This window comes from Artemia franciscana, chromosome 6 (genome assembly GCF_032884065.1).
Source record: "Artemia franciscana chromosome 6, ASM3288406v1, whole genome shotgun sequence".
NCBI lineage: Eukaryota > Metazoa > Arthropoda > Branchiopoda > Anostraca > Artemiidae > Artemia > Artemia franciscana.
In genome coordinates, this window is record NC_088868.1 from 8,179,576 (window position 1) to 8,193,353 (window position 13,778).

General features: G+C 36.3%; 1 protein-coding gene across 8 annotated transcripts in view; it reads right to left on the reverse strand.

Annotated features, from left to right (window-relative positions):
* LOC136027992 (zinc finger protein 510-like) overlaps nt 1-13,778 on the reverse strand; it is a 41,543-nt gene that overhangs the window by 19,932 nt on the left and 7,833 nt on the right. For 7 of the 8 annotated variants that reach the window (XM_065705518.1, XM_065705512.1, XM_065705510.1 and 4 more), the window contains exons 2-3: nt 9,425-9,614; nt 7,700-7,870 (exon numbers count right to left, since the gene is read on the reverse strand). In XM_065705518.1, the coding sequence (XP_065561590.1) occupies nt 7,700-7,870; nt 9,425-9,467 (214 nt within the window). In that variant the 5' untranslated portion in view covers nt 9,468-9,614. The remainder of the gene's footprint in view (nt 1-7,699; nt 7,871-9,424; nt 9,615-13,778) is intronic. The other variant, XM_065705517.1, reaches the window with a different exon arrangement.

The following is a 13,778-nucleotide window of genomic DNA, read 5'->3' on the forward strand; positions in this document are numbered from 1 at the left end:
ACGAAATAGATATAATCAAACAGTTCGTGGTAACGAACTGTAGTAAGGAGCAACCCGCTCAATCGTAACCGTCTAAAAAACGGAATTTTGATATCGATAGTTACATCAAAAGAATCGCATTTTAATGCTGATTTTAAATATACAAGTTTCATCAAGTTTAGTCTTACCTGTCAAAAGTAACGAGCCTGAGAAAATTTGCCTAATTTTAAAAATAGGGGGAAACATCTCCTAAAAGTTACAAAATCTTCACGGAAATCACACAATCAGATCAAGCGTATCAAAGAACCCCACTGTAGAAGTTACAAGCTCCTATCTGCAAAAATGTCAAATTTTGTATTCTTTGCCAGAATACAGATCAGGGATGCGTGTTTATTTGTTTGTTTGTTGTTTTTTTCGCCAGGGGGGGGGTGATCACATCGATCCAGTGGTCCTAGAATGTCGTGAGAGGGCTTATTCTAACGGAAAATTAGAAGTTCTAGTGCCCTTTTTAGGTTACCAAGAAATTGGAGGGCACCTAGGCCCCCTCCCACGCACATTTTTCCTCAAAGTAACCGGATCAAAATTTTGAGATAGCCACTCTGTTCAACTTAGTCGAAAACCTAATAACTATGTCATTGGGGACGACTTAATCCCTCACAGTCCCTCGGGGAGGGGCTGCAAGTTGACCACTGTTTACATACAGTAATGGTCATTATGAAGTGTACAGCCGTATTGAAATAAGTTGAAACACGCTATGCCATATCAGTTGTCAAGAGCTTCAGGACTAAATGCTTCAGGACCGAGTGATGGTTTTAAATTAAAAATTTCACCGTGTGTTGAAGGGGATGACGAAAAAAACATGTTATTTGCATACTGCTACTGCTGCTACTACAACTATTGCTACTACACTAGCTAGGGGTGTTAAAGTTAAGTTTTCAAGGAATATTTAGGCGGATGCTGAACTAGATCCAAACAAATTATGATCATCTAGATTGCCAATAGGGTGACAAAGCATTATAGAATACACGAATGGCTAAATGTTGTTTTTAGATGTGGAATTATTTTTTTTTGTATTTTAGAGTTTATCACGATATGTTGTTTCTTTCTTTTTTCCAATGCACTCCATCACTTCATTATTTTGTATGATGGGTTATAAATACATACATACATACATGCATAGGTATATTTTTTGCAAATAGTACGAAGTTTTATTTTTCATGTCAAATAGAGGAGGTATAAAACTAAATTAAACACTACTATTTGTGTCCAGATTTTTAGAAGAGTGTATGTTGTTAAAAATTGTTGAAAAATTTTCTCCAGCATGCAAATAGCAGGCCAAACTGTAAATACTTAAAGAGAAAACGAAAATATTTAAACTATTATTTTCTTTTTCTCTGAAAAGACTATGTAAATATAAAAGAAAAAAGAATTTTTAACTTTTTCTACAAAATGAATTTTTAAAGAAAAGTAAAGAACCCCATAAAACCAAAAATGAGCAAAAATAAAATAAAATAATTTACCAAGCGTAAAACTACCACAGATCAGAATCCATAAATAAAGGAAACCTACAACAAGCAGAAACTACAATAAATAAAAAAGTTAAACTAAAAAAAAAAGAAGCAGAAACTAACATTAGTAGGGCTCAAAACCACTATGCCTTCCCAAGGCCAGACCACAACTTGCACTTTACTAAAAAAAAAAATACGATTGGATGTGCATTGTCAGTTTAAAATGCATATACTGATATTTATTCCTTAAAATATTAATAGTATTTGATTATTAAAGTTATAAAAGTAAAAACATTCAATTTTTTCAGTAAAGTGCAAATTATGTTTTGGTTTTGAGCCCGTGTGAAAGTTTGCACCACCCCTTCACCTCTACAGAAATCTTGAATTCTCTGAAACGGATGAAAAACAACCGAGCCCCAGGAGTCTGTGGTATCCCTGCAGAACTGCTGAAATATGGTGGGGCAGCGACCCTTCTCTGGCTCCAAGTACTGTTTTCCATAGTATTTCGTACAGAATGTATTCCAAAAGACTGGCGAGCGGGCATCATCCTGCCTCTCTGGAAACGGAAAGGCAGTCGCAGAATCTGCTCTAACTATCGTGGCATCACACTCCTCTCTGTGCCCGGGAAGCTCTTCGTTATGACCCTCCTGGACCGCTGTACCACTTTCCTCAGAAGCCAACGAAGAATCCAACAGGCTGGCTTCATGCCAGGAAGGTCCACCGTGGAGCAAATATGCTCCACGTGGAGCATATAGGTCCACCGTGGAGCAAATATTTATTGTAATCAAATAAAAGAACAAGTCTTTTTTAACTGCAAGTAAGGAGCAACACTAACAGAAATTACTCCGTATATGAAAGAGATTGTCCCCTTCTCAACGTCTCGCTCTTTACGCTAATTTTTTTTATTGTTTTAAAAAGTAGAGTTGTGAGAAAGAGTTCAACTTTAGCGTAAAGAATGGGCGTTGAGGATGGGACAATCCCTTTCACATAGGAATAATTTCTGCTCGTTTTAAGTTTTAATGTCGCTCCTTACTTGCAGTTAAAAAAACTTGTTTTTTATTTAATTTCTGAACGTTTTTGAATTAATGCATGTTTTGATTTTGACTCTCCGCTACATGAATAATTAAAACAAAATTTGCATATAATTTTTTTTTTTGCTAAATGGCTTTCTCATAGTTTTGATTGGACGATTCTGATAAAAAATGGGGTAGGGGAGGAGGCCTAGCTGCCACCCAAGTTTTAGTTACTTAAAAGTGCAACTAAATTTTTTAAAGAACGTTTTTGTTAGTAATAAGCATACACATCTTACGGATTAACTTACGTAACGGACTCCTATATTTGTGTATTTTTATTACTTTTATTTGTGTATTTTATTAAAGTGAATTTTGTCCCAAATCCTAAAGAATGACCCCTGAATCACAAAGACCGTAAAATAAATAGTTGAAATTACTAAAAATGCTTTAGCGTAAAGAGCAAGGTATTGTGAAGGAGACACACCCCTTTATATACGTAATATTTTATGTTCATTTAAGTTTTAATGCTGCTCATTACTTCCAGTTGAAAAAAAATTATTTATTTTCTCATTGTTTTTTTTTAATAATGCTAGAAAATCCTGCGCCCCCTTCATGGAATTTCTCTTCCCTCATGATAAAGTCCTCCATGGAAAGATCCTCCGACGTAACCCCCTCCCCCCGACCCACCCCCACCCTAACATGAAAAAGCCCCCTGAAAACGTCTGTAAACTTCATAATAACCATTACTATATGTAGACAATGGTAAAAGTTTATAACTTGCAGCCCCTCCCCCGAGGACTGTGGGGGATTAAGTCGTCCTCAAAGAAATAGTTATTGATTTTTCGACTACGCTAAACAGAAAGGCTATCTCAAAATTTTGATTCGGTGACTTTCTGAAAAAATGAACTTAGAGGGGGCCGTGCCCTCCGACTTTTTGGTCACTTAAAAAGGGCACTAGAACTTTTAATTTCCGTTAGAATGAGCTCCCTCGGAACATTCTAGGACCACTGGGTCGATACGATCACCCCTGGAAAAAAACAACAAAAAAACAAACAAACAAATAAACACGCATCCGTGATCTGTCTTCTGGCAAAAAATACAAAATTCCACATTTTTGTAGATAGGAGCTTGAAACTTCTACAGTAGGGTTCTCTGATATGCTGAATCTGATGGTGTTATTTTCGTTAAGATTCTATGACTTTTAAAGGGCGTTTCCTCCTATTTTTTAAAATAAGGCTAATTTTCTCAGGCTCGTAACTTTTGATGGGTATGACTAAACTTGATGAAACTTATATATTTAAAATCAGCACTAAGATGCGATCCTTTTGTGGTAACTATTGGTATCAAAATTCCGTTTTTAGAGTTTCGGTAAAAATTAAGCAGGGTCGCTCCTTACTACAGTTCTTTTGCTACAGAACTGTTTGATTTCTGTTCGTTTTGTGTTTCACTTATTTTTCGATACTGATTTGTGTTAGTTTTACGCTTGGTAGGTTATTTTGTTTTTGCGCATTTTTGGTTTAATGGAGTTCTTCACTTTTCTTTGGAAAACTTATTTTGTGGAAAAGGTTTCTTTAATTAATCATTGTCACAGAAAACGTTTGAAGGAGTTATTCCGATTTGAAATTTAAAGCTGTTGTGCCCTATTTAAGACTCAAACGTGATTGGAGAGCAAGCGGTCCTCCTCTTTAGCAAATAACAATCCAAAGACTTCCAATCGAAACTTGTCTCAAGAGATATCGGGTATGTCAACCAGCCACAGTTATCCAACTTTCCCATTATGTTTTAAAACTAAATGTTACTTTGGAACAAGATGTTACTTTAGAACAAGGATATTAAGTTGAAACTTTCAGGACTACTATTACTACTTTTGCTCTTACATTTTAGCTAAATCATAAGAGTGTAAGTGTATCCAGTTTGTCAAAGAGCATGGATACAGTTTTTTGTATAAAGTTTTATTTGTCAGACCACCTTTGGAGGTATAAATAAAATTAATTTTGTTTTTCAAATGAAAAAGACTATGTCAATAAAAAACGAGCAGAAATTAATGTAAAAACTTTTTCCATAAAATAAGTTTTTCGAAGAAAAGTAAAGAGCTCCGTTAAACCAAAAATGAGCAGAAAACAAAGTACAAATCAACCATCAATAAATAAATGAAACCCAAAACGGACAGAGATTGCAATGAATAACCGAGTGAAAATGAAAAAAAGCAAAAATTAACAATGACAGAGCTGACACCCGGATAGTCAGAGGGAAGACTAGTTAACCTCCATCACTTTTGAATCTTAGAGGGGAACAATAACTTCCATTTTTCAAAAAACGAGCCACATCTAAAGTTTATAAAACCATCCCTTCCATAAAGATCTTAATTGCCTCAGGGGCATAACTTACAACCCTTGCCCCCAGGCTCTGATGGTTTGTAATAACCCCAAAAGCCTTGTTATATGATCTTTGGACTATTGTGAATCAAAAACCTATCTCAAAATTTCTATTGCCTGCGTTTCGAAAAAAACACGACGTGTAGGGGGGGGGAGGTAGCTGCCCTCCAATCACTTTGACTCTTAAAAAGGCACGCAAATTTCTGATTACCTCTCCTTTACCCCTTTGTAGCATATACGACCACCTTTTCTACAAAAACCTTATATGCCCCCAGGAAAAACTTACAACCCTTGCCCTGAGGGCTGCGGGGTGGTTGTCATCCTCAAAGACATAAATTTCCAAATCCTTCAACAGCGCTTAATAAAACTGATAACAAAACTAAAAATTATGATTGGATGTGTGAAGGAAATGATGAGCTAAGAAGTGGGGCGGTTGCTTTCAAATCACTTTTGACACTTAAAAAGGGAGCTATAGCCTCCTATTTCAAATTAATGAGCCCCAGCTGAACTTTATAGACCAACCATTGTATAAAAACCTTATTTTCCCCTAGGACATAACTTAAACCATTTACCCCACGGCTTTGGGGAGTTGTGCCAACCCTAGAGGTATTGTTATGTTTTGGACTATCTTGAACAAAATGGCTGTCTCATAAGTACAATCGAATTCATTAGGTGAAAGAAGGGGTAGTCACAGGGGAGGGGGCTAGTTGCCCTCCAACACTCACCAGTCTTAAAAGAGAACTAGAGCTTCTGATTCTTAACTAAATGTGACTCCTCTAAAGTTTATACAAACACCTTTCCATAAAAACCTTAAACGCCCTGGCGCATAACTTACAGCCCTTGACCTCAGGCTCTGGGGATTTGTTTCAACCCCAAAGCTTTGCTATATGATTTTTGGACTATTTTGAATATAATTGCTATCTCCAAATTTCAATTGGATGCATTTCGGGACAAAAAAACGTTTCTTTGTGAGTAGGAGGGTAGCAGCCGTCCGATCACAGTAACTCTTAAAAAGGGCAGTAGAGCTTCTGATTACCAGCCTAATAGGGCCCCTCCAAAGCTTATACAACCATCCTTTCTATAAAAACCCGATAAGCCCCCAGAGCATAACTTACAACTCATGCTCTGAGGGCTGGGGAGGGTAGTGGTGATTATATGGGGGACATAATTTCCAGATTTTTCAACTACGCAAAACAAAGAGAAAATCTCAAAATTTTGACTGGATGTGTTTGGAAAAATGATGGACATGGGCTGGGGCTGCCTTCTATCACTTTCGAACGTTAAACATGGCACTTGCCCCTTCAATTTCCAGTAGAATGAGCCTTTTTTCAAAATTTCTGCGACTACTCCTTATATAAGAAGTTCCCTGGTCTAAAACCCAAAATAAAAAAATAAAAAAATGTTGATGCTGATTTTATTCAATTTTACTCATTTTTGGTTTTATGGAGATCTTTGTTTTCATTTCAAAAACTTTTTTGGGATAGTTTATATATATATATATATATATATATATATATATATATATATATATATATATATATATATATATATATATATATATATATATATATATATTTATACATATATATATATATATATATATATATATATATATATATATATATATATATATATATATATATATATATATATATGTATATATATATATATATATATATATATATATATATATAGCTTGAATAATTTCTACATTTTAGGGAAATCTCTCAACTCCATTAGAGCATGATCAGTTGATGACTAGAAAATGGCAAGACCTGACAATTTTGGTCCCAAATATCAAAATTTTTGCATGTTCACGCTAATATAGAGTTGAGGAGACAGACCAACTCAATTGAAAAACCAAAATTTTACAGGCACTTACTTGGGGAGGTTGGAGGTTTGATGAGGGAACTTCCAAAAGAGTCAAAGGCGAGCGCATTCTCAAAACATACATGTCCAGTACTAAGGTTTTTCTAAGGTCACTCCGATGGATTAAATAATTATAAATTATCTATGCTAATGATCATGTTAGCAGCGTCAGATATAGCCTAGCAGAGAACAAACTACTGACCCAAGCCAATGCCGTAATGTTAACTGTGATTTCCGTTAGTTTTAACGGCAGAAGTTTATTGTGAAAACAAATTTACGGGGATTACAGGAAATTGCCCGCAACCGCACGAAAATGGTATCAGATCGAAAGAAAAACTTCACCATTGGAAGCAAAATAGCAAAGAATTCCATATATCAGCTTTACAATGTCACGTCCTGACCAAAAATCGAGGACAAAACATTTGCTTTTATGTTCTAAGGAGAAGAGAAAACAACACACAATTTAAGTTCCTGGCTCCTTAATTCAGTTATTACACGCCACTAAACTTCTTTGAAAGATACAGTGGTTTTTAAAGAAGTAATCCAATGCCACTTTGTCGCTATGATTATACAGGCTTGTACAAAATAGTTAAGTGATAGTAAAACAGAAGCAAAACAAAGTTCTTGACTCCTTAAATTCAGTTCTTAAAAGCCACTAGACTGTTTTAAAGATACAGTGGGTTTTAAAGAAGTAATCCAATGCCACTTTGTCGCTATAATCATACAGGCTTGTACAAATTAGTTAAGTGATATTAAAACAGAAGCAAAACAAGGTTCCTAACTCCTTAATTCAGTTCTTACAAGCCACTACACTTGTTTCAAAGATACAGTGGCTTTTAAAGACGTAATCCAATGCCACTTTGTCGCTATGATTATACAGGCTTGTACAAAATAGTTAAATGGTATTAAAACAGCAGCAAAACAAAGTTATGTTTCAATCAACTGGAAATTATACCTTCTTCCTTAACATTGCTTAAACTCACATCAAAGGAGTCAGGGTCAGGCTTGAATTGCATAAGCGTTCCAGGGGCCATAGCTGTGTCAATATCTTCAGACTTAGGAACTGAAAAAAATTTGGTACTTTGAACAAGATCATCATGATCGCTCGGGTAAGTATCTCCGACTTCTGAAATAAAAATTAAAAAGCGTCAGAGAGTACAACTCAAACTGAACATGAATTTTGTTTCTGTCTTCCGATGAGGAGTATAGGACCCAATGAATCATTTTAGGAGGAGGAGAAGGTAAAATCAAGATGAGGTTTGCATTACTTAATTCAATTGGTTCCAATATAGGATAATGTTTTTTCTATATTTTTCAGTTTGAACCATTTTTCCCTTTCATGAGATTTATTCATCATGAAATACGCATACAATATTACAGTTTACTATTACCCCACAGGCTCTTTGGCTTGTCAAGAAGAGGGAGGACTAACGAGTCACTTACTCAGAGAAGAAAAAAAAACAGAACAAAAATTAAAATAATCACAGACTCACAGAGAGAAGAGCAAAAAGGAGAAGAAAAGAAAATATAAATAAAATAAAAAGCATAAAAAACAAAACTAAACAGATTGAATAGACCAAATTAACTAAGCAGATTAGTAGATTAAATAAACTCCAATGAAACAATAACAAATACATAAATGTATAAAACAAATGAAATAGATACAATCAAACAGTTCGTGGTAACGAACTGTAGTAAGGAGCAACCCGCTCAATTGTAATCGAAACTCTAAAAAACGGAATTTTGATATCGATAGTTACAAGCGGGGGTTACCCACTTGGCTGGCGGGGCTCTGACCTCTAACAATTCACACAAGAATGCACCATCCTCTACATAAGTAAACAATCCACTATTAAGTAACACATCGGTGTACTATAGTATTACGTTATATCCCACGTGTGCACCGTCCGCAGTTATAACCAGAGATTGCCCACGAAGCCCCTGAAGTCTAGCATGTCACCCGAGATTGCGTCATTTTCAGTTACAAGTGGGGATTCCCAACTTGACTGGCGGTCCCAGACCTTGAACAAGTCATGAGAGATTGCGTCATACTCAGTTACAAGTGAAGGGTCCCCACATGACTAGCAGGATCCGGTTGGGATTGGATGCCAGGGCCCATTTGGAATTGACTGCTGGGGCTCCCGTTGGAATTCGATGCTAGGGTCCCGTTGGAATTCGATGCTAGAGTCCCGTTGGAATTGCTTAAGTAATGTGTAACATCCCGCGTGTACATCTTCATTACGTGACACCCCACGTGTGTGTCCCCATTAGTTTCAAGCTGGGGTTTCCCACGGAGCCTAAGAAACATGTTATACGGGAATGCGCCATCCTTAACACAGTTAAACATTCCCTGTTATGCATCTTGACTAGTGGCCCCAATCAGATTTTTTTCCAGTCCTCGCGGATTAAAAAAAAAACTATGATGCAATATCTATGTTTGCATATTGATTTGGCAGGGCCCTGTATGTTTTCCCCCTACACCCTAGGTTCTTCAGCTTAGAAAGGACCAGCGTCTTGAAGAAAATTAAAAACGCCTGCGTCTTGAGGGAATCGCCGTTAAACTTCTTCGTGATCTTAAACCATTAAGGAAGAAAGAAGAAGCCTGCTATGGATCCGCTTTAAACTACTGAGGGGATACTATTTAAGTGAGATATTCAATAAATAGAAGCATAAAACTTACCCGTCTTTATTATAGGATTTGTAATCAGGTTTTTTGGTTCCATGATGTTGTATTATTAAGAGTAATCTATTTAGTGATTACCCTGTAATTTTTAATTGCTATATAGTTTAATGTCTTCAACAGGTACACCAGGACAAATTCCAGTGCTTCGTTTTCTAACAAAAAGGTAGCGCCATAAACTTGAAGAATGCTGAAAAAGAAAATAAATTATCACCATCTTTAAAATACTTCATTTTACGTTATAAATCTGTAATTTCATTCGGTTTCGCACATACTTGTTTAGACCCCTATTTCAGGCAAACGAATTGTGGAAGCCATTTGTATAGCAATTTATTTCGGAGGGAGGGCGTGTTCTCAAAGAACACTAAAATGAATCAAATGAAAACTGTAGTTTGAGTGTATCTCAAGTTAAAAGCACTTACAAATTTTGGGATAGGCATGATTTTTATTTGGAACTGTTCCCAATGTATTTACCAGACTGAGTTACGTGTGCAACTATATTCTCATTTTTTTCAAAATAAGACAAAATCTTATCAAAATTAGAAAAATTAGTATTTAAATCGAAAGAAAAAAGTTGGTCAAATACTAAACAAGTTCTTGCATGAAAGGGAAAATCAAAGTTAAAACGGACAGATGTTACAGATGAACAGCCTCAATACAAAAAGGGGGGCTCAAAAATCAAATTATGATTACTATCATAATGGAAATCAAATATTTTGTATATTAAACCCTAGTGAAGTCCCATTGATACCAGCTACAGCTTATCTTGCTCTCTTTTCGGGAGTAAACGAGCTGCGTATCCAGCTAAAGACTATTTCTAATCAGTTTGATGTGTTTTTCAACCATTTCCCGCCATTACCACAGCCTGGAGCCTCGAAACCTGCCGATAACCACTCTACTATTGTTGTCTCTAAATTGCCACCATCTATTAGAGATCCGACAAGCCGCAAAGACTTTATCGATCAATTAAGTGGTCATGATTCGGTTGCTAGTATTCGGCCGGTGGGAGATAAACTGTTTGTAAACATTGAAAAATCGGTAGCTTCTGATTTCTGTGAGTCTGTGAAGTCTGTAGTCTCGGGTATTGGCACGAAGATTCTGCAGAAACGTTACCTTGGAATAATAAAAGGAATCCCGCTGTCATTTAATGCTTCCGAATTCAAAATGCACTCAGGAGTCGTTGACGCAAACCAAATTGGTTTGTCCCAAACTATCAAACTAGACTTTTCAGATTCGTTTGCAAAACGTGACGCTATGAAGAATGGAGTAAAAATAGGTTACGAGATTTTCAGAATTTATGATTTCGTAAGTGTACCGCGATGTTGCTTTAAGTGCAGGTCTCCTGATCATTTTATCAACGATTGTACCAGTCAGGTGGAAAAATGTGCGCGCTGCGCCGAAAATCACATTTTTTCGAAAGATGCGCCCTGTACAAATATACCTAAATGTGCAAGCTGTGGCGATTCTCACACTTCAAATAGTCTTTTATGTCCAGTGCTTAAGTCTCGTATTGCGACTGCTGTGAAAAAATGATGTCACAAAAATTCTCGGTTATTTCGTAAAATATAAATGGAACACGTCAAAAAGAGCACATCATTGACGAACTTTCGAGCAACTATGACATCGTTTGTCTTCAAGAGCATCTTTTATCTTCAGATAATACCAACTTGTTGAAACGGAGTGCAAACCCTATTACTTTTGTGAGTGCTGCAAGATCTACGTTTGGTAGACCTTCCGGAGGTCTCGCCTGTATACTGAGACGTAGCTCCTTTTCATCCACGACGCCTGTGCTGTCGAAAACCTCTTGGCCGTGCGAATTGCCGATTTAATACTTATTAACATGTACTTTCCTTGTGATCGTAAGTCGGTTCAATAACTGAATAAGTTTGCCAAGACCTGTAGTGTTTTGAAAAATGTGACAGAATCCGCATCATCTCTCGGTTATCAATTTGTTGTCGCCGGGGATTTTAATGCTGATTTACTGAATTCAAATATTCGGTCTGATATGGTTTTCGAGTCTTTATCTGAGTTTAAGCTAGTGGATAAGAATCGTTCGTTTTCTTACATCCATCATTCTGGGAGCCTTACTAATATTGATCATGTTCTTTGCCCTCCCAATTTATCTGTTTCGACTGTTTCTGTACATGAAATAGAAAGCGATATAGACCACCTACCAATTTCCTTCATGCTTAGTATTTCTCTATCGCAAGATAGTTCTAATAGACGTGGGAATCGTAGATGTTTTACCAGACGAAATTGGAATAAGGCTGATAGGGCTCTTTATATTTCTACCCTTACAGATTTTTTGTCTCTTTTCAGCTACTTCAGCTACTTCAAAAGTTTCTTTTCAGCTACTTCAGGTTGGATCTAAATTTGTAAATGATAAGAATTTTCTGAATAAATAATATTTTGATATTATATCATGCATGAAGGAAGCTGGGAGGGTTGCTGTTCCCGAAGAACGTGTTAAATTTAATACGCGCAAGCCTGAATGGTCTTGGGATCCGGGTCTAAAATCAGTGAAAAATAAAGCCAAATTTTGGCTACGTATTTGGGTTTCTTGCGAACGACCACGTAGCGGTGTAGTGTTTCAGCTTAAACAGAAAACTAAATTAGAGTATAAAAAGTATTTACTGTCTGCAAAATCTAAAATTTGCAAATTCCCGTCAAGTAATTTCGATTGGAAAAATGTGGTAAATTCAAATAAAATCGATGACTCTTCGTCAACAAGTAGCCCAATTAGTCCTGCTGCTTGGTGCAAATATTACGACCAGATTTTCAACAATATAAACCATTTTGTTCATGCTACTTTTATGAGGTTTTTTATTTCTGCACTTCCCATATCACTCCGCCAGAACCAAATCCTCCCAGTTAATTTAGTTTCGGTGGCACAAGCTATAAGGAAGCTTAAGTCTAGCTCTATTGACTGTGATGGTATAAGTGTCAAACACCAAAATGTTGATTGTCCAGCTCTAGTCCAACATTTAAAACTTCTGTTTCAAATGTGCTTATGCACCTCGGTTGTGCCTGAAAGTTTTTTGTGTGGAACAGTTACTTCAATCCTGAAAAGAGGAAGATTCCGACTGAGTGTGCATCTTACAGGCCTATAACGGTTTCCTGCAATATAAGCGAATTGTTTGAGTATGTTCTCCTGCCATCAGTTAATTCTTTGGCATATTTTGGTGAAAATCAGATTGGGTTTTCAGCTGGGGTAGGTTGCCAGCAGGCTCATCGAGTTTTGGCTAATGTTCTTACTGAGGCTACTAAAAAGGGATTCGAGTTACATTTATGTGCTTTGGATCTCTCCAAAGCCTTTGACACTGTTACGCATTCCCAAGCTATCTTTTCCCTTTTTAGTCACGGTATCAACATATCGGTAATTTTTCTTCTTATATATTGGTATTCAAATTTCTTTTTGCGGATTAAGACGGATATAAGGGTTTCAGATAGTAAAATTCCAGTTCGACGTGGGGTCCGGCAAGGTGCTGTCCTATCAACTCTCTATTTTGAAACTTTGTATATCATATGTCCTTTCCTCTATCCCACCTACTTGCACCCTCAATTCTGTAAATATTTCTTATCTTGCCTATGCGGATGATATTCTTTTGATTAGTAGGACTAAAAAAGGTTTCTCTTTGTCTGTTTCAACAGTAGCATCTAAACTTCATGCGATTGGACTTTCTCTTAATCTTTCAAAGCGTGAATATCTTTCATTTAATAGCAATATCACTACTCCTCAGGAGCCTCATATCTATTTATAGTTTCCCGGATATTGGGTCGAAGCAGAGCTTGCTGGCAAAATACCCCAGTCTACTTATAAGTATCTGCCCGCCCACGGGGGCCTTACTCGTTTGCTTTAGTTTCTTGTTTTTTTGTTTTGTGTAGTGTTTGTTTTGTTTCTTTTATTGGTACTCCGCTTTGATTTTTTTTAGCGGGTCAAAAATAAATTATTATTATTATTATTATTATTATAAACAAACAAGAGATATAAAACTCTACAAAAAGAAAACTTCAAACGAGACGACGGCCAGTAGAATTGAAAGACTAAAACAACGCGGATTTCGCCTGTATCCAAACAAGGCGTCTTCAGCACAAGATAGAAAATTAAAAGAAAACTAATCTAAAAACAAATAAAAACCACCACCAATAATAATAAATACAATTGTCGCTACTTATCCACGCAGGGAAAAGCAGATATTTGAGTTACTTCAATGAAAATCAAAGAGCAACTGAGGAAAAATTATGAAAATTGAAACTTAGTTAATTATTCAGTGCAAAATAATCCTCTTGTAAGCTAACACTAAAGCAACTCTTTTTGGTCTAGTGGTTAATCTTGTCCCCTGGTGATTGTGTA